At 35.2% G+C, this 20,907-nt stretch overlaps 2 protein-coding genes across 2 annotated transcripts; one reads left to right on the top strand and one right to left on the bottom strand.

Moving 5' to 3' along the window:
• Positions 1-623: 623 nt before the first annotated feature.
• On the bottom strand, positions 624-10,959 carry LOC114479065 (sentrin-specific protease 5-like). The gene is made up of 12 exons (XM_028472519.1): positions 10,813-10,959; positions 8,251-8,324; positions 7,215-7,613; positions 6,358-6,473; positions 6,171-6,279; positions 5,963-6,110; positions 5,845-5,892; positions 4,211-4,288; positions 3,997-4,134; positions 1,085-1,168; positions 970-1,020; positions 624-888 (listed from the first exon to the last, which is right to left on the bottom strand). Exons 2-12 carry the CDS (start codon positions 8,277-8,279, stop codon positions 778-780), a joined length of 1,311 nt encoding a protein of 436 aa, XP_028328320.1. The 5' UTR covers positions 8,280-8,324; positions 10,813-10,959; the 3' UTR covers positions 624-777.
• A 3,275-nt stretch (positions 10,960-14,234) lies between these two features.
• LOC114479553 (alpha-2-HS-glycoprotein-like) lies at positions 14,235-18,999 on the top strand. Its single transcript, XM_028473291.1, has 8 exons — positions 14,235-14,435; positions 15,322-15,432; positions 15,535-15,616; positions 16,757-16,911; positions 17,725-17,820; positions 18,381-18,452; positions 18,529-18,754; positions 18,815-18,999. Exons 1-8 carry the CDS (start codon positions 14,235-14,237, stop codon positions 18,997-18,999), a joined length of 1,128 nt encoding a protein of 375 aa, XP_028329092.1.
• The last annotated feature ends 1,908 nt before the right edge of the window (positions 19,000-20,907 follow it).

The following is a 20,907-nucleotide window of genomic DNA, read 5'->3' as shown; positions in this document are numbered from 1 at the left end:
AAAATATGCAAAATAATAAAAAATATACAACTAAAAACACACAAAATGACTGCAAAAACAAACAAAAGGACAACAGAAATCACTAAAAACACACAATAAAACAAAGATATGCAAAATAACAAAAAAAAAAAAACACAAAAAAACAAAAAGTATATACAAAAAGACTCATAAGACAAAACAACAAAAGTACATAAAATGGCTAAAAAACATAGAATAAGACTCCAAATGACTCCAAAAATAGACAAAATGACACAAATGTACACAAACTGACAACAAATACACACAAAAATGACTCCATAAACAGACAAAATTATTCTAAAAATACATAAAAGGATAAGCAAAACATATAATTGAAGAAAATATATAAATAACCAATATATAAATTGACCAATATAAACAACCAAAATAAAGAAAATGACTGCAAAAACATACTGTTCCTTTGTTGTTTCTTTGTTTACATCATTCTAATGTTCACATGAATGTTGATCATGTGACCCTCATTGTGATAAAAATTGCCCATCGTTGCTTTAAATCCTCCACAGCAGAGTGAAGAGTGAGTGAAATATTATCGGCTTAAAAAAGTATTTTTTCTGGTTTTCCCAATAATCAATCATATCAGAATGTAATTAGAACATTGGATGTTTTATTATAATCAGTAGAAGAACATTAATAAATAAACTAAACTCTGACATCGCTCATGCAGCTACAAAAGCACAAACGCTGTCAGACGGATAGAAAACAGGGTTTTTTAGGCTAGCTTAGCGAGCTAGCTGCTCGTCACACGTGGACCTTACATTCACAGAGTTCTCTGTAGATCCTCTTTCTAATCTTTGGAACGTCGTTCTGTGTAAAGTGCAGTGGTTTGTTGAGGCCGAAGCATCTGGAGTACTGGAAAGGATCAGAGATAGACGTTAGCAAACGGCTAACAACGCACTAAAGCTAACGAAGCTGAGAAGAAGCAGGTCGTACCTCCAGGATGAAAACTCCACAGTCGTTGCTGTTCTTCTGCTGAGGAACGTTCTGTGGAGAACATCAGAGCAGATGAACAGGAAGGATCCAACCTGAAGCTTTAAGTCTGTCTTACCTCGTCCAACGACACCATCCAACCGTCCTTGAACGATATCTGATGCTTTTCTTTTGCTTCGGTCATCAAGTACCTCAGAATGTTCTGTAGATCAACAGAGATAATAAACAAACAAAAGCAATAATGAACCAAAAATATAAAAATGTTTAAATTTGTGAAGATTCATTCGAATCCTGTCCAAAATTTTATGAAATCTTCCATGGCGTAAGGCAGGGTTTTTCAACCTTGCGGCCGTGACCCCATGTAGGGTCGCTTGAAATGTCTAGTAATTGAAAAAATAAATCAATGTATAAAAATACATTCTTAACTGTATTCTCTTCTTTCACTTTCTCAAATAATAATATATATAAAAATATTTCAAATATAATATACTGTAAAAATTCTCGAAGGGAAAAAAGCTTCTTAGCTGTCACTATAAACGTTTTATATATACACGAAAGGACAGCAGAAATACACAAAATGACGGAACATACACAAAAGAAAAAGAACAACATTACACAAAATGACAGGGAATATGTAAAATACAAAAAATAAATACAGACGAAATGACTCCAGAAACACACAAAAACACAACAAGGCTGAGAAACAAGTCCAAAACACACATAATTACAGAAATAAACACAACAGAAGTAGAAAAAATGACTCCAAAAGCACAGAACTACAAAAAGAGTCCAACAACACATAAAATCGCAAGAAAAAACACACACTAGCCTCAAATGTCTAGTAATTAATTTAAAAAACAAATAACTAATTAAAAATAAATTATTTACATTCATAACAATAATTTATTACATTAATATTATTATTATTATTTATCATTTAGGAAGATAAATTGTATGTAAATGTGAGATTGTAATTTCCACTTGAATTTTCTTTTTTTTTTTTTAAACACTAATATAATAATATATTGCCTTTTCTGTTTCAGGAAGTCAATTCCATATTTTCAGGCCCTAATTATCTAAATTCCTACATAAATTAACTATTGTACACTATTTAATGAAAACATCAGGATTTATCCTCAAAATTCTCCCCGATTACCTTTGTACGTATTACGTAAAACAAATCCAGAAAGAATTCATGATGCAACAGAACAAACTGAATGAAGGTGGAAGATGTGAACAGCATTTAAATTTAAACTATCTAAATAATAAGGGGGGGGGGGAATCGATTTTACGAATTATCGCTTTTTTTTGGGTGCTGATTTTAATAATCGATTCTGCTTCCCAGTATCGATTTTTTTTTAATTGTATTTTTCAAGTTTTCGTGGGCGACCACTGGGTGGCGGTAATGCACCAACAAGTGAGTGCAACCACAAGGAAGACTGCAGCACACAAACCAACAACCGTAATTAAACCTGCACCTGTACTATTTAAAGCCTTTGTGACCTAAAGAGTTGAGTTCTTTTAAATGATTCCTTAGACCAATATACAGCGCTGGACAGTATCAGTGCTCCGAGCGGGGCTGCCATCTTGAAATACCGCCCATGTAAGTTTGTGACCACAGGCTCTGATATACTCATGGAGCTAAGGCTTTTGCTACTACTTTTCACTAAGTGGTGCTTTCTGATCACTCCATCACTTTATCGCTCCACTGAGGTGATGACCAGAGAACAGTGTGTGTGTGTGTAGAAGTGGTGACAGAGGAGAGAGAGAGAGGGAGGTCTGATCACTTCTTTTCCTTCTCCTCCGGCCGTACGTTTACAGCACTTATCACAGACAGCTTTGCTTTTACGGTTTAAATGATCAACTTACGGAGTTACTAAAGGATGAGTTCACTCAGAACGTAGGCTTATTCAAGAAGTTAACTGCTTTAATTTTCCCCTGATAAAATGAGGAAGTGTAGTACAGCCCTCTGCTGCAGCCGTCTGCACCGTAGCGGGAGGGAGTACTTTTCTTTAATAGTGAGTCGATGATCTCTCTTCAACCAACAGCTCAACTACTGTCTGCTTACACAATCAAAAGACAAGGGAGGCTGGCCCGACAGACTGTTCATTTTTGTGACAGTGCTGAGGCGCTTGTGGACACGAGGGGCGCTTGACGTGAAAGTTACTGGTCTTAGCGCCCTTAGTGGCCAAAAGTTACACGGTGTTGCTTTAAATTAAAAGTATGAACATACTTTTAATCGATTCCATGGTGAACGGATTTAGACATGACCAAAGCTGTATTAAACTCTGCTCTGGACAAGTAGCACATTGTGTAACACAATGAACATTACTGCTCATCTGGTCCGTCACCATCCGGACATAAAATCAGAGCAAGATAAGATAAGACACAGCAGCAGACCAACGGACCCTGGATGGGACACTGAATAAACTTATCCAGGTAATGAAGCCAGTCAAGGTGTCAATGTGCGTTATGGCAGATGAGGCGGACCCAACCCTGTCCATCATAGCACCGCTACACGCACACCTCCTCCAAGCTACACATGTACGCCAAAAGATTGACCATCAGCATTTCTAATAAGTTCAAATTTACCAGTTTTAAATGGGACAAAATGTTACATTTAATTATATTTTGTCCTTGTTGTCCACTCCTTTTCTTGGAAGGATGGTGGCTGCTGCGTCGCGGAGCAAATCACCGCTTTCCACACAAACAAACGTTATTCTGTCGTTAATATGAGGGGAAAAAGAGAAATTTTAAATGTGGCTCGGACAGAAAAATGAGGCCAATCTTCACACTGTAATACATTGTGACTTCTGTTTTGGAGCAGCATAACTACTATATATATATATATATATATATATATATACACATACACACTATATATATACATAAGTAAAAAATCTTGATAATCATCACTTCAGAATCAGTCATTTAAATTGAATCTGCACACAAAAATCGGAATTGGAACAAAAGATGTATCGTCCCAGCCCTACTAAATAATAGTGGAGTAGAACTAAAGTGTGTTCAGACCTGGGCCACTTCATGGAAGGCTATGCCCCGAGAGTCATAGAGGCTGATCTTCTTAAGGGACATGTCCACCGTCACCAAACACCAGTGAACCTGCAGATGAACGGGAACCAGAAGAAGATCCTTGGAGAACAAATCCACCTGAAGAGAAAGGAGGAAGGAAAGGGGGTGGGTTAGACCGTCACATGATGATGAGTCCAAAGGGGCGGAGCCTGACCTTCTTGGTCCATCGCTTCACACCCTCGTATCCTTTAGTCATGAGCTGACGATGGAAGAAACTGTTGAGAAAGTGAACCTGGAAGGAGAAACAAACACACATTATTCACTTAAACTGTCGAGGATTATTCTCTTTAAGTTTAAACCAACAACAAAAGACTTTAATCACAGGGGGCGGAGCCACAAACATGTGACTGTATCTGATGTGAGGGTCGCGTGATCAACATTCAGGTCAGCATTGATGATAATGTGTTTTTTCAGTAATTTTGTGTCCATTTCCTGTCCTTTTGTGTGTTTTTCAGTCATTTTGTTACTTGTGTTATGAGTCATTGGGTCTACAAATGTCCTCTTCTATTTTCAGATTCATTTTATGTACTTTTGATTTTTTTTGTATGTTTTTTGGAAGTCATTTTGTGTTTTTTGGTAGTTCTTTTCTGAATAACTGTATTTTGTTGTATTTTTGTATAATCTTATTGGTAATTTTATTTTGTAACATTGTGTGTCATTTTGTGTATTTTCGTAGTTGTTTTCAGATTAATTTTGAGTATTTTTTTTGTTCCTTTGTATAGTTTTATTGTGTATTTTTTGTAGATTTGTATGTTTTTTAAGTCATTTTGTGTATTTTCGTCGTGGTTTTCTGATTAATTTTGTGTACTTAGTATAATTCAATTGTTTATTTTTTGTAATTTTTTGTGTAATTTAATGATTTTTTTTTTATTCATTTTGCATATCTTGTTGTTCTATTGTATAACTTTGTTCATTTTTTCGTATGTTTATTGTGTGGTCGTTTTCTGATGAATTTTGTGTAATGTTATGTTTTGTAATTTTCTATGTTATTTTAAGTAATTGTGTGTATTTTAGTAGATGAATTCAGATACATTTTGTCTATTTTGTTGTTCTTTTGTATAATTTGATTATGCGTTTCTCTGCAAGTTTTTTTCTATTTTTGTGGTCATTTTCTGATTCATTTTATAAATTTTGTATAATTTTATTGTCTGTTGTAATTTTGTATGACTTTTGTAAGTCGTTTTCTGATACACTTTGTGAATTTTGTTGTAATTTTGTATAATTTTGTTGTTCTATTTCTTGGTAATTTTGTATGTTTTTTTTGTCATTTTGTGTATTTTTGTAGTCATCTTTCTTAGTTGTTTTCTGATTAATTTTCTATAATTTTATTGTTCATTTTTGTTTAATTTTATATGTTTTTTGAAGATATTTTGTGTATTTTGTTCCTTTGTACAATTTTGTCGTGCATTTGTTTTTTATTCTTGTAAGTTTTTTTGTTTGTTTTAGGATTCATTTTGTAGTTCTTTTGTATATTTTTTTGTTCTTTTTTTTGGTAATTTTGTATGTTTTTTTAAGGCATTGTGTGTATTTTCTTAGTCATATTTTGTGGTCGTTTTTCTCATTAATTATGTGTATTTTGTTGTTCTTTTTGTACAATTTTATCGTGCATTTTTTTGTACATTTTTTTGTTGTCGTTTCCTGATTAATTTTGTGTATTTTTGCTGTTTGGTTTTGTTTTTTTCTCTAATTGTGTGTAATTTAAAATGACGTTTTACCTTTAATTCACCCGTTGGTGCTGCATTAGTCGACCTATAAACAGGTTCTTATTAAAAGCTTTAACTGACTTACCTTGTGATTGGATGAATCCACAATCAGCTCGCCGTACATATTGATCACCTTAGAGAGCAAGAATTGATCTTTAAAAAAAATCACCTTAAAACATTCAGGTGAACTTCATCATCACCACCTGGTCATTGAGCCAATGCTGATCGGCCAGGGTCAACAAATCGTCCAATCGGAGCGCGTGTTTCCTGTAGCGCACGCAGAAGGGGGGCGTGGCCTTCTGGGCGATCTCGGATTGACATATGTCGACCTCAAACAAGATTTCATCCCTCCTGTAGGGGTAAAAAACCCTCATTAGCTGCTCATCAGTAACGAGTCCAGGTGAAACGTACCGATCGCTGAGGTCAGCGTTATTAAACGTCCTTTTCACGTGCGTCAGGACGTCGTCGCGATGCAGTGGGATGAAACTTCCGTACGTCACGTAGAAGTCAGAGAGGAACTCTAGAGGAGCAACGAGACTAAAGGTTAAAGAGAGGAAGATGATCAGAGCCAGGATGGAGGAGGAGAAAGGATGAGAACCTTTAATGGTGGCGCTGAGCTCTCTGTGAGGGGGCGTGGCCTGGCTCTGACACGCCATGACCTCTGACCTCAACCTTCCTGCTTCAGTTTCCTCATCGTCTTCACTTGTGAGAGCACTACAGGAAGAGACGAGATGACAATGCTTTATCTATTTAGACGAGTTTATTCTCAGAAAATTATTACTTTATTCTCACAAATATATAACTGTTCTAAAAAATATGACCAATCTAATAAAATTGACTATTCTCATAAAAGAATTACATTTTATTTTCATAACAGTATGAAATTTTATTTTCATAACAGTATGAAATTTTATTCTCATAACAGTATGAAATTTTATTCTCATAAAATGATGACTGTTCTAAAAAAATATGACTATTCTAAAAAATATGTGACTATTCTAATAAAACTGACTATTCTCATGAAAATATTACCTTATTCTTATAAAATTATGAATATTCTCAGAAAATTATGACTGTTCCTAAAATTATGACTTTATTCCAATAAAATTAACTTGATTCTCAGAAAATTATAATTTTATTCTCAGAAAATTATAATTTTATTCTCAGAAAATTATAATTTTATTCTCAGAAAATTGTGCCTTTATTCTCATCAAATTTAAGATTTTCATTCTTGTAATATTATGACTATATTTTTAATTATGGCAGTTTGTTCTCATAAAATATTACCTTATTCTGATAAAAGTATGAAAGTTTATTTTCATAAAAATATGACCGTTCTTAAAAACCATTGACTTTATTCTAATAAAATTGACCTTATTCAAATAAAATTGACTTTATTCTAATAAAATTGACTTTACTCTAATAAAATTGAATTTATTCTCGTAAAATAATGACCTGTGAGGGGGCGTGGCCTGGCTCGGAACTGCGGTGACCTCTGATCTTCGTGCTCCAGTTTCCCGTTCGTCTTCACATGTGACGACACTGCACGAAGCGACGAGACGACAACGCTTCAGACGATCCTCCGTCTCACTGAGTTTGAGCTGAGTGTCTGAGCTCTGATTGGTCGGTTCAGGTGAACCATCGGCTGATCTCATTGGTGGGTTAAACCACAGAGGTTTGAGTTTCTTCATCTGCACCTTTAACGCGAGGCAGGGGTCAGAGGTCGGTCTGACGCGTTGTTTCATTCTGAAGTGACATCGTAGCCGGCGCCGCCTCCTCCACAGCTGCTGTTTACATCGAAGGCATGTCTTAAAGAAGAGGCGTGTCTTACAGAGGAGGCGTGTCTTCGCTCTCCTGGACAGAACACACCACACTTTGCTTTCTGCACCTTAAACGTGTGTTATTCTCATAAAATTGAGACTTTATTCTCATTAAATTGTTGACATTCATTCTTGTAAATATTATGACCATTTTTCATGAAATTATAACCTTATTCTCATAAATGTATGACAGTTTATTCTCCTAAAATTATTACCTTTTAATCCTAAAATTGACATTTTATTCTAATAAAATTGACTTTTTAAAAAAAATAAAATCATGACTATTTTCATAAAATGTGACTTTCATTCTTGTAATATTATGACCATATTTTCATTAAATTATGACCTTATTCTCATAAAATTATTTCATTTTATTCTCATAAAATTATGAGTTTATTCTCATAAAATGATTATGTTATTCTCATCAAATGTATGACATTTAATTCTCTAAAAAGGAGGCTATTTAATTCTCATAAAATGTGACTGTCAATTTTGTAATATCTCAATATTTTCATTAAACTATGACCTTATTCTCGTAAAATTAGGAGATTTTATCCTCATAAAATTGTGAGTTTATCCTCATAAAATTATGAGTTTATCCTCATAAAATTATGAAAGTTTATTCTCATAAAATGATGACCTTATTTTCATAAAATTATGACTAAACTCACTTTCCAGGACGTGATTCACAGCTTTCCATTGGATCATCCCTTTGTGTTTGTGGAGCTCCAAAAATCCACAGTCACTGCAATAGAAAGAATAAATGTTACCTAAAAACTAAATCTAGAATAAACATGTCTTCTTGCATATTTCCAAGTTGTAATAGTGATGATAATGTGGTGCAGGTGAGCCAAAAGATGAAGTTTTATCTTATTTATAAAACCTATAGTGTAGCACAAACTAAGAAAGTCACATTTTTAATAGCGATGTAACGATTGATCGTAAGGCAGTTAAAAATCGATTCATAGGTATCACGGTTGATATCGATTTTCTGAAAAATGAATCGCAGTACTTTTTTAACCAGCAGAGGGCGCTATCCACAAGTGTAGGCGGCGGGCGGAGTCTGCTAATACTTTCTTTCTGGCCGCCTTCTACTTTTAAATATGTTAATAAATGATTCATTACCCCTTTAGCACCGAAAGAATATCTGTAATATTACTTGAATATCTGTAAAAGTCACATTTTTCTATTAGCTCTGTCTGCTAGCATAGCTTCTCTTCTTCACTGCAAGATATCTGCATGCCAACCGACCACTGTGTTACCAGCGCCCTCTGCTGGTTCAAAAAACAAATATATGACGTAAATCAGTGTAATCACGGCTTTTTTTTTTTAAAGTCCAATTGTTAAGGCACAAAATACATTTTCAGTTGCACTTTTAAAGGAAAAAGAACTATTATGCAGTTTTGCATTGTTTATTATAGAACCAGAATTTAAATGAATAGGCTTCATTTTCATTTGTATTATTCCTCTATTTATTTCATTCAAGATTTATTTTTAGTTAAATTGCATTGTTTTGAATAGTTTATCTAGGAATTTTTTTGACAATGAAAAATAAAAGGAAAATAATACAGTATTTTCTAGTTTTTTTCCCAAAAAAAAATTTGTCTGCAGTCCCATTTTGTAAAATAAATCGTGAGAGAATCGTATCGTGAACCCAGTATCGTGAATCGAATCGTATCGGAAGTTGAGTGAATCGTTACATCCCTAATTTTTAACGCTCTGTGGATCTAACTCTGTAGATATGGAGACACAGACACTGCAGTCTTTATTCTCATAAAATTATGACTATTTAAAAAAAAATAAAATTATGACATTTTATTCTCATAAAATGATTACTCGATTTTCATACAATTGTGACCTAATTCTCATAAAATGATTTATTTTTTCTAAGGAAATTACGACTTAATTCTCATAAAATCTGGACTTTGTTCTAATTGTTCGGGTCTTAACCAGAACAAAGATGTTAGAACACATTAGTCCAGTTTTAAAGTCTTTACACTGGTTCCCAGTCAGCCTCAGAATAGACTTTAAAGTTCTGCTGCTGGTGTATAAACCTGTGAATGGGTTTGGTCCAGAATACATCAGTGACATGTTAGTCAGGTATGAACCCAGCAGATCTCTCAGATCTATGGACACAGGTCAGATAGTGGAGCCCAGAGCTCACAGTAAACATGGTGATGCTGCTTTTAGTTGTTATGCTGCAAAGAAGTGGAACAAACTGCCAGCAGAGCTGAAGTCAGCATCCAATGTGAACATTTTTAAATCAAAGTTAAAGGCACTTTTTTTCTCTACTGCGTATGATTGAGAGAGAGATTTTCAGTCATGTTGTTGATGTCATGATGATTTTACTGATGATTTTAATTGATTTTACTGACGATTTTAATTGATTTTACTGATGATTTTAAATGTTCTTATTGATTTTAAACATGAATGTTTTATCATGTAAAGCACATTGAGTTGCCTTGAGTATGAAATGCGCTATACAAATAAATTTGCCTTGCCTTGCCTAATATTATTATGACTTTCGTTCTTGTAATATTAGGACCATATTTTAATTACATTTTCATTTTATTCTAATTAAATAATTATGTCATTCTCATAAAATTATAAACTTATTCTCATAAAATGTATGAATTTATTTTCATAAAATTATGATTTTATTCCCATGAAATTATTACTTTTTTCATACAATTCTGACCTTATTCCCGTAAAATGATGACTTTCATTCTTGTAATATTACGACCATGTTTTCATTAAGTTATTACCTTTAATCTCCTAAAATTATGACTTTATTCTCATAAAATAATGACTATCATTCTTGTAATATTATGACCACATTTCAAGAAATTATTAAATTAATATTAAAATTTTGACTTCATGACAATACAATTATTACTTTTATTCTTGTAATAATACAATATTTTCTTTCATAAGATTAAAAATTAATGTCAGTAGTATGATGATTTTTTATTTATTTTTGTGACTTTTGGACTTTGTCATCAAAATATTGTTTCTCAAAAATACTTTTCTGGACGTGAGCATTCTTTTTGAACACAGTCGTACAGATATAACACTTTCTTCAATATTCTGCATAATATTAACACTTTTAAAGAACAGAGGATAAGATAATAAGAGCATTTACCTGTGCAGGTTTAGGGTGGGAAACGACACAGGAATTATATGCGTTTGGTGTGAGTTTAGGATCAAATAAAAGAGTCATGAGTCAAACTCACCGCTTCACTGAAGTTCCTGAGCAGCAAACGTTTGAAAATCAACGTGTTTCCGTCCATAAATCCGCAATAAAAGCTTCTGAAGCTCAGTAATTATACAGTATTCATTTCAACTGACACCTGACCTGAAACCTGCTGCCGGTTAACTGTCGCTCACGACACACGTCATCACGCTGCGGCGAGAGATTTTGTTGTCGTTTTTAAACAAATGAAAACCACATAAATAAATAAATAAATAAATAAATAAATAAATAAATAAATAAATAAATAAATAAATAAATAAATAAATAAATAAATAAATAAATACAAATAATATATACACAGACTGAATTAAAACTCGAGGTCTGGGTTCATTCTTCATCGACAGAAAATAAAAACTAAACTCCAAAATAATGGGAATATTAACAGCAGACAAATTCAAATGTTGTGTATTTTGCTGTATTTTTGTATAATGTTATTGTGCCTTTTTTTGTATGTTTTTTTCTTTTTTTGTATGTGTTTTTGTGGTTGTTTTTTGATTCATTTTGTGTGTTTTTGCTGTTTAGTTTTGTGTTTTATATAATTCTGTGAATTTTCTTTGATTTAAAATGACCTTTATTACAGTTTCTTCACAAAGACTGAACAGAAAATAAAAACTAAATTCCAATAATTTTGGAAATATTAACAACAGACAAATTCTACACTGCTTTTTAAAAAACTTTTTTTTTTTCAAACAAAACTTTAGCAGACAAAACTCAAGAGAACCTAATTTAAATAAATGTTTTCTAATATTTATAATCTGCACAGCCAGATTAAAAGAATCCAGGTTGAAGGAAAAATGTAAGTCTGTGAATATGACAAGCATTTATTATCATCATTTTAATCCTAGTACAAATGATGTTTTTAATAGCATCACTAGCTTAAGGGGATATGCTACGAAGCGAAATTACCTCTTATTGCGCTAACTTCCGGGATTTAATTAGTGTGTGCTGTCCTACGAAGCTCACGAACATCTTACAGAGCTAAATCACCATGGTAACTTAAGCTGAACGACTAACCTGGTTTTGTTCTGGCTCGGAGCTTAGCGAGTACTAAAACCTAGCTTTAATATCATAATAAATCACACGCTTTTACGCATTAACAGTGTCAGCAGCTTCCTGCCTGTGTTCTTTCATTCCTGCCTTTTCTGTAACAACACTGTTGTTTTTGGTCTGAATTATGGATTTGAATGATTCATCATTTTAAACTTAAGCAACACCTAACCTGGTCGGGACCAAGTTATGAAGTGGATCAGATCTGAGCGAGTATAAAAGCTCTGCCTCCTGTCATCATGGATTTAAATTCATTATATTTGTTTAAGATGATAAGATGTTCCTCCATTCATTATAAAGACGCTCACTCTGCCAGGTTCTTCATTGATTGGTCAGATGCTGCAATCTCCACCCCTTTTATGGGAGCGCGCACGTACCGAGGCTGAAAACACTTGGCTTAAATTAGCATGTTGTTATCGACCTTCGTAGGACAGCTTCTCCCAGACAGGGAAGGTTTGGTTAGGTGAAGCCCGCTAACAGAGATTAATCCAGAATATAATTATCAAGTTTCGTTGCATGGCTCCGTAAAACACACAAAACAACAAAAATTCACAAAATGACTCCAAAAACACAAAACCGATGTTGTTTCCTGTGTTAAATATGTGTTAATAGTTGTTATATCACAGTAATCCTGTAATTTATCAGCGTTACCAGTGTCCTCAGACGACTTTTAAGAGAATAGTAAATTGCCGTCGTGCTCAAACACTGGTGTGTAGTGTTGCATTAAATCAAACAGTGCAGCAGGATGTCTTTCAACATCACTTTATTGATCTAACGAAAGCTTAGAAAACATTCAATCAGATCAGAAGCTAACTGCTAGTTTAAACCTGCTGCTGACCTGAAAGGACATCAGATGTGCACAGAGAGGAAAGAGCAAAAGTCGCCTCAGTAAACATCGACTGTGTCCACCAAAAGTGTCTGTACAGCATCACGTCTGATAGCATTAGCAGTCGTCTGTTAGCATCACGTCTGTTATTAGCAGTCGTCTGTTAGCAATATGTCTGTTAGCAGTGTTCTTACCTATGCTAGATTATTATAGGCAGTGGCTATTCGTGCGGTTGCCGTATCAATATACTGTCATTCTATCTGTACGCAGCGCCCCATTTGGCCAGTTTAGGTCATGTGACTAAGACTAAACCTTACCCTAAACCCAACCCTAACTCTAACCCTAAAAATTGTTGCGATATTGGGTTATAACCTAATCTAACCCTAGACGCTACATACATGTACTTCGGTAACCGTACCAATAGCACCGGGGGTTGTCCGTACGGCAACCGCACAAATGGACACTTTCATTATTATAATAATATCCACCACTTCCTGTTTATGGGTACAACTTCCTGATCTAAGATAATGTCATTTTTTTTTACCCTGAATCACCTCAATATATACTATACATCAGTGATGGACATTTTCCTTTCATTTCAATGTATTTTGTAGTTGTTTTGTGTGTTTTTGAAGTCACTGTTTGTATTTTTTGTTGTTGTTTGATATATTTGTCTGTCATTTTGCATATCTATGTTGTGTTGTGTGTCTGAAAAGTAATTGTGTGTATTGTTCTTTGTCTTCTATGCAATATCCCGTCATTTTGTTTATTTTTGTGTATTTTGTCTTAATTTTTTGTGCTTTTGGAGTCATTTTGTGCATTTCTGGTGCCATTTTTTGTATTTTGCCAGTCACGTTGTAAAGCGGTTATTTGTGTTGTTTTGTTGGAAGTCAGACATTTAGTATATTTTTGGCAGACATTTTGTATATTATCCATCCTTTTGAATATTTAAGTGTGTTTTGGAAGTCTTTTTGTGCATTTTTCTTGACATTCTATGTATTTTCCTGTCGTTTTGTGTATTTTTGAAGTCTTTTTGTATATTTTTGGTTGTAAGTTTTTATATTTTAATGTATTTTTTTTTAATCATTTAGAGTTTTTTTGTCATTTTGTGCTTTTTTGGTGCCATTTTAAGTATTCATTTGTGTTATAGAAGTCGATGCGTGTACTATTGTTGTTTTGTGTGTTTTTGCAGTCATTTTGTGTATTTTTTTGTGGGTCAATTAGTATATTTTTAATTGAAATTTTCCTAATTTTTCTGCAGTTTATTGTACTTTTGTAGTTTTTAGAGCTATTGTGTATATTTTTAGTTGTAATTTTGTATAATTTTCCTGTTTTTTTGTGAACTTTTGTTCCATATGATTTGAACCCACTCACCCTGAGCTTGTAGACTTGGTCAGATTCCATTTGTTTTGGCACTTTTCCTGCTAGTGACGCAGGACTCAGTGTTTACATTTCAGACACATGTTCTGCTCCTGCTCAGACTCTCCTGCTAATATCTGGGATGATCTGGGATGATTTCAGAGGCAGAAATGAAGGTCCTGATGAGTGTTGTGTTTGTGGGGCTGGTGCTGAGTGGAGCTGGGGCCCAGGTAAACGTTCTCAGGCCCCTGTGTGACTCCCCAGAGGCCGAGGAGGCGGCTCTGCTGGTCCAGGACTATCTAAACGCTCAGCACATGCACGGATACAAGTACGTCCTGAACAGGATAGAGGACATCAAGATCTACACTCAGGTACACACGAATACCCACGGGGTACCCAATGTAAAAACTCTGTCACTATTTCATAGCGACATATTTTGAACATTTAGCTCATTTTTCTTTCAGTCAAGATAAATTCATTTAAAAAAAAAAAACATGTTCTATATCATTGTTAAAAATGTGAAAACATGAAAAATAAATCTAAATGTAAATGTCAAATCTAAATGTAACAGGTAGAGCCATTTAGCAAATTAAATATATATTTATTGACTCTGGGAATATGGAATGAATGAAAAGTCTGAATTATATGTATTCAAACTTATATACTTATATATATATATATATATATATATATATATTCAAACTTCCATATATATATTCAGACTTTCATATTTACATTCAAACTATATATATATATATATATATATATATATATATATATATAGTCAGATTTTAATATATTTAAACTTTTGTTATACAAATTCAAACTTCCATATATATATTCAGACATTCATTTATATATTTACACCTTTTATATATATATATATATATATATATATATATAGTCAGACTTTTCATTCATTCCATATATTCCAAGAGTCAATAAATATAAATCTAATTTCCTAAACGGCTTACCATTATACATATATACATATATAAAATAGCCATCTATTTGTTTTGAGTATAAATATATAACATAAATAAAATATACACACACTGATAAACAGAATACATGTATATATGTACACCTATATTCAGTATAACTTAAAAAGAGGTCAAGCTCATTTAATCCCCTTCTCCAATATTCAATAATCTCACTTTATAACCAAGCTGCATCCTCAGTCTTTATGTTTGTATGAGTTACTTTTTTTCAAAATAAAATACCTAACAATATATTTAAATGCTGTTTTTTTTGTAGGCGGATGGAAACAGCACGTATTTACTGGAGCTGGACCTGCTGGAGACCGAGTGCCACGTGTTGGACCCCACGCCTGTGTCCAACTGCTCAGTGAGGCGCAAAATAGTGACGGTGAGAACATAGAAACTCAACCTAAACACTGTTCTAAACAGTTTAAGTTTTATTTTCAGCTGTAATGTGTTCCTATGTGACTGTTACTGTTTGGTTTCCCAGGCCGTAGAAGGAGACTGTGATGTGGTGCTGAAGAAGGTCTCTGGAGCTTTGATGGTCACAGACTACAAGTGTAAGACAGAAGGTAACATCACTGGTTTACTATGTGTGTGAATGTGTGTGTGAACGTGTGTGTGAACGTGAGTGTGAACGTGTGTGTGAACATGAGTGTAAACGTGTGTGAATGTGTGTGTGAACATGAGTGTGAACGTGTGTGTGAACGTGAGTGTGAACGTGTGTGTGAACATGTGTGAATGTGTGTGTGAACATGAGTGTGAACGTGTGTGTGAACGTGAGTGTGAACGTGTGTGTGAACATGAGTGTAAACGTGTGTGAATGTGTGTGTGAACATGAGTGTGAATGTGTGTGTGCAACGTGTGTGAACATGAGTGTGAACATGAGTGTGAACGTGTGTGTGAACGTGAGTGTGAACATGTGTGTGAACATTAGTGTGAACGTGTGTGTGAACGTGTGTGTGAACGTGTGTGTGAACATTAGTGTGAACGTGTGTGTGAACGTGTGTGTGAACGTGTGTGTGAACATTAGTGTGAACGTGTGTGTGAACGTGTGTGTGAACATGTGTGTGAACATTAGTGTGAACGTGTGTGTGAACGTGTGTGTGAACATGTGTGAATGTGTGTGTGAACATGAGTGTGAATGTGTGTGTGCCACGTGTCTGAACATGAGTGTGAACATGAGTGTGAACGTGTGTGTGAACGTGAGTGTGAACGTGTGTGTGAACATGTGTGTGAACATGTGTGTGAACGTGTGTGTGAACATGTGTGTGAACATTAGTGTGAACGTGTGTGTGAACATTAGTGTGAACGTGTGTGTGAACATGTGTGTGAACATTAGTGTGAACGTGTGTGTGAACGTGTGTGTGAACATTAGTGTGAACGTGTGTGTGAACATTAGTGTGAACGTGTGTGTGAACATGTGTGTGAACATTAGTGTGAACGTGTATGTAAATGTGTGTGTGAACATGTGTGTGAACATGAGTGTGAACGTGTGTGAATGTGTGTGTGAATGTGTGTGTGAACATGTGTGTGAACATGAGTGTAAACGTGTGTGAATGTGTGTGTGAACATGAGTGTGAACGTGTGTGTAAACGTGTGTGTGAACGTGTGTCTGAACATGAGTGTGAACATTAGTGTGAATGTGTGTGTGAATGTGTGTGTGAACATGAGTGTGAACGTGTGTGTGTGATGTTTTCTATGTGTAACAGAATCCAGAGAGGACAACTGTGTGGGGTGTCACTCTCTACTTCCTTTGAACCACACCTCAGCTCTGGAATTTGTTCACATTTCACTGGAAACATTCAACAATAGGACGAAGAATGAAACATTCCTTCTCCACGAGGTTGGAAGGTTGTCCTCACGGGTCAGTATGTATCTGCCACGCACAAAAAACCCCAAAACACCCAAAAAAAATGACAAAATTGACAGAATAATATAGAAAATGACAGAATTATATGTAGAATGACAACAACAAAAACACAAAAGAAAAACAAAAATTCACAGTATATAAGTATAGGAAAATAATAAAACATTTAATTCAATATATTTTTGATCCACATTTGGAAAATTCCAAAATATACAAAAATTCTCCAAAAACACACAAAAGAACAACATATGCTCACAAAAATACAGGAACATATACAGCATTTAATTCAGTATATTTTTGATCCAGAGAGCAGCTGGACTATGAAGAGAGATATAAACACGTTCAGTTAATTGAGGTGGTTTCAGACAGACTAGTCTAACGACGGGGTACATTACAGCGTCAGAACAATTACAATCACAGAGAAACTGTGTAGAGCAATTCACGTCACAATTCAGACCAAAAACAATACTGTTGCTGCAGAAAAAAGCAGGAAGGAAAGAACACAGACAGGAAGCTGCTGACACTGTTAATGCGTAAAAGTGTGACATCATCAATATTATTTAATGGGATGATAAACGAACACTGGATAGGTGGTACTTCAGTACTTCCTCAGATCTGATCCACTTCATGACCTGGTCCAGTTACCATGGTGATTAAGCTCCATAAGATGTTAGTGAGTTTTGTAGGACAGCACACACCGATTAAATTAGCGTGACAAGAGGAAATGCAGCATTGTAGTACAGGACTACTGTGATCATGTTTGCCCATCTCTCTATCCCTGTTGTAACACTGACTCCGCCCCCTTTACAGATTGTGTCTGGAGGCCTAGCGTACAAGGCAGAGTATGTTGTTGTTGAGGGAAACTGCACAGATGAACCCTGCGTGCCCCTGAATGATGTCAAGGCGGTAATTTCACCAAAACCAATGAATGAGTGCTTTTAAAAAAAAAAAGATTCAATTAGAAAATATATTGTACGTAAGCAGATTAGAGCCATTTTTAATGGAGAAAATTATTTTGGATAAATCAAGAATTAAGTTAAATGTTAAGATTAAAGTCTAAATTTCGAAAATAAACTCAAAATACAATATCATGACGAAAGTCAACGGTTTGCTAATCAAGTCAAATCTACAGAGGCTGACGAGGGCCAATTCACCATATGACAACAGTCTCAATTTATGTTTATGAGATAAAAGAAATAAACTGTTATTAAACCCAACTTTGGTGTAAAGTTTCACGCATTCATTGATCTACAGCCACGATCTGCTGTTTGTTGTCATATATGGTGAATTGGCCCTCTTCAGCTTCCATAGATCCCATAGACATTTCGACTTTACGCTCAACATAACTTTATTTTTGATTTGCCCAAAATTATTTTGCCCATCAAAACTGTCCCTAATCCTCTTCTGTAGTATTGGAATAGAACAGATGGAGAACTTCTAGTCTTTAATAGATTTTCAATCAGCAGGCTCGTGGTCTCTGCACTGCCAGGGGCTCCAACCTCCAGCACACAGTCGACTGCAAGATGTTTCCTTCGCTGGTAAAACACTACATGCTTCTTCTTCTTTAGGAAAATAACGCTATGATCAACAGCATGTGTCAACCCTTTTTTCCAGGTGCCCAGTCATGACACCAACAGCACTGCAGCCGTGGTTCACACTCACGCGCACACTGGCAACCTGACACACACACACACACACAGGCCTGGCCTGAGGCACCACAAGCTCCCGTCTGTCCACGGCCCCGAGCTCATTAGCCTGTTCTCATCTGAGTCAGATGAGTCTGAGGAAATGCTACCAGTAGCAGCACCCACTGGTGTCCAACAACCAGCAGCACCTACTGGTGTCCAACAACCAGCAGCACCTACTGGTGTCCCAGTAGTAAAATCAGTAGCTGGTCCAGATCCTGCTCCTATGGCCAGTGATTCCAGTTCAGCTGCAGACGAGTCTGAGAGCATGCAGGTTCCCGTCCATTTCAAAAGAGACCTGTCTGCGGTCCTTCATGCTGCGTCGCCCAATGTCCCAGAAACTCTCACTGATCCAGTTTTAATGAAACCCGTTTGTCCAGGAAGAGTTCGGTTCTTTTAAGAGTCAGGATCTCTTTAAGTCACGTGTGTCAAACTTAGGCTCAGGAGCCAAATCTGGTCCTTTAGAACAGGGGTTCTCAACCTTGGAGTGGCAAGACTGCACTGGGAGGGGGTCGTCAGTTGACTTTAAGAAACCAAGAAAATATTTTTTTTTTTGACAATTTGAGCCCATTTTTGCTTATTTTTACCCCTTTTCTGCCACTACTCCAAACTTGCCATATTTGAACCTATTTTCATCACTCTTTGCCATATTTTTGCTTCTTTTACTGCATTTCTCCCACTTCATCAAATTTCAATACCTTTCCTGTAAATTTTTCCACTTTCAAGACATTTTCGGCACTTTATAAACTCTTTCCACCAAATGTCACATATGTTGACCCATTATTGCCACTTTTAACCTCTTTTCACCATATTTCGCAGACTGAACAGGTTGAGAACCACTGCTTTGAGCATCCAATGTAAAAAGTAAAAGTGACAGAAAACATGAATTATCAACTAATTCAGATTTTCATGCTTATATCACATGATGGCAGCCATTCTTTTCATCTGAAATTGTTGAAATCCTGCTTGGTCCTCAAAATATTCCACAAAATATCCCCAAATTAAATAAAAATCAATCACAAAATGAAGCAAATCAAAGGGAAGTTCCTACAGGGACTGATTTTGTCGCTGCCTTACATACTTTACATATCATTTATACGTGGCAGTCGAAACCAGGGCACACTCATGTAGAAATTACTAGTTTTCCCTCCTAAAATCTGCGGCTCAGTTCAGATCAAATTGCTCCATGTTTGGCCTCTGAACGTAAATTAACTTGACATTCCTGATCTATTTTTCCCTTTGCAGATTATGTTATAGGCAGATAAAAAGAACCAAACATTTAATTAAAACCTGCTAGAAATCTATATAAGATGGAACATTGCTGAATAAAAGTCTTTCACTGGGATACAAAACTGTTTAAATGTGTCCAACAATCTTTTCATAGATCCATGTAATAAGGAAATGCTCATGTTGTGCTTTAGAACACACACACACACACACACACAAGCATTGATGAATGAACAAGTTCTAGTTAGTATTTAACAGAAGAGGTCAAAGTTTGAGGATCACCGTTTCAGGGAAAGGCAAATAAAATAAGCAAGACAAATAGTTCAGAGGAAAAACAAGTCTAGAGTCAATAAAAGCAGAATGAAAGCCTCCGATGCACAAATGACAGTTAATGAAAAAGTGCCTCATTCAACAATCTGTGCAAAACATCTCACTAATAGTCAATAATTATCAGTCTGTTTTCAGCAAAAATGAAAGGTTTGGGGGGTTTTGTTACTTTATAAAAACAAATGTAATCAATCAATCTTTTATTTGTATAGCGCCAAATCATAACCAATGGTATCTCAAGACACTTTACAGTAGAGCAGTCTTAAGGACGGACTCTTCATTTTATGGATACACACATATGCATATATACACATACATATGTATCCCACACCCAACATGAATTCATGTACTAGAGTACTATTAGGTATTGTTGATTCATGTCGGTTCAGATCAACTCCTGAAATTTTAGTCCAAGTATTTTAGTTTTTTGTAAATATAAAAATGCCCTCTGAGGGTTGAAATCAGGCTGTTACATTTAAATTGTACTATTCACTAAGAATGGAGATTTGGGACATTTTGATGGCTTCTTACATCAAACCAGCACTGTTGGCTCCGCCCCTTCCATAATAACTATCACTTGTGGACTACAATCTGTTGAGTAGGTCAGATGGAGAGATTTGCAAACAGAAGTATCTAGAGTAGAGCGATTAAACCCTGAGGTTTTGGCTGGAAATTTGATAAATACCTTGATTATGGGGGTGGCTCCTGGAGCCATTAAGACACACCCAGTCTATATTATACCATCTCTAAAAAA

The sequence above is a fragment of the Gouania willdenowi genome, chromosome 17 (assembly GCF_900634775.1).
Source record: "Gouania willdenowi chromosome 17, fGouWil2.1, whole genome shotgun sequence".
In the NCBI taxonomy this organism is placed as follows: Eukaryota; Metazoa; Chordata; class Actinopteri; order Blenniiformes; family Gobiesocidae; genus Gouania; species Gouania willdenowi.
This window is presented reverse-complemented; position numbering and strand designations above follow the sequence as displayed.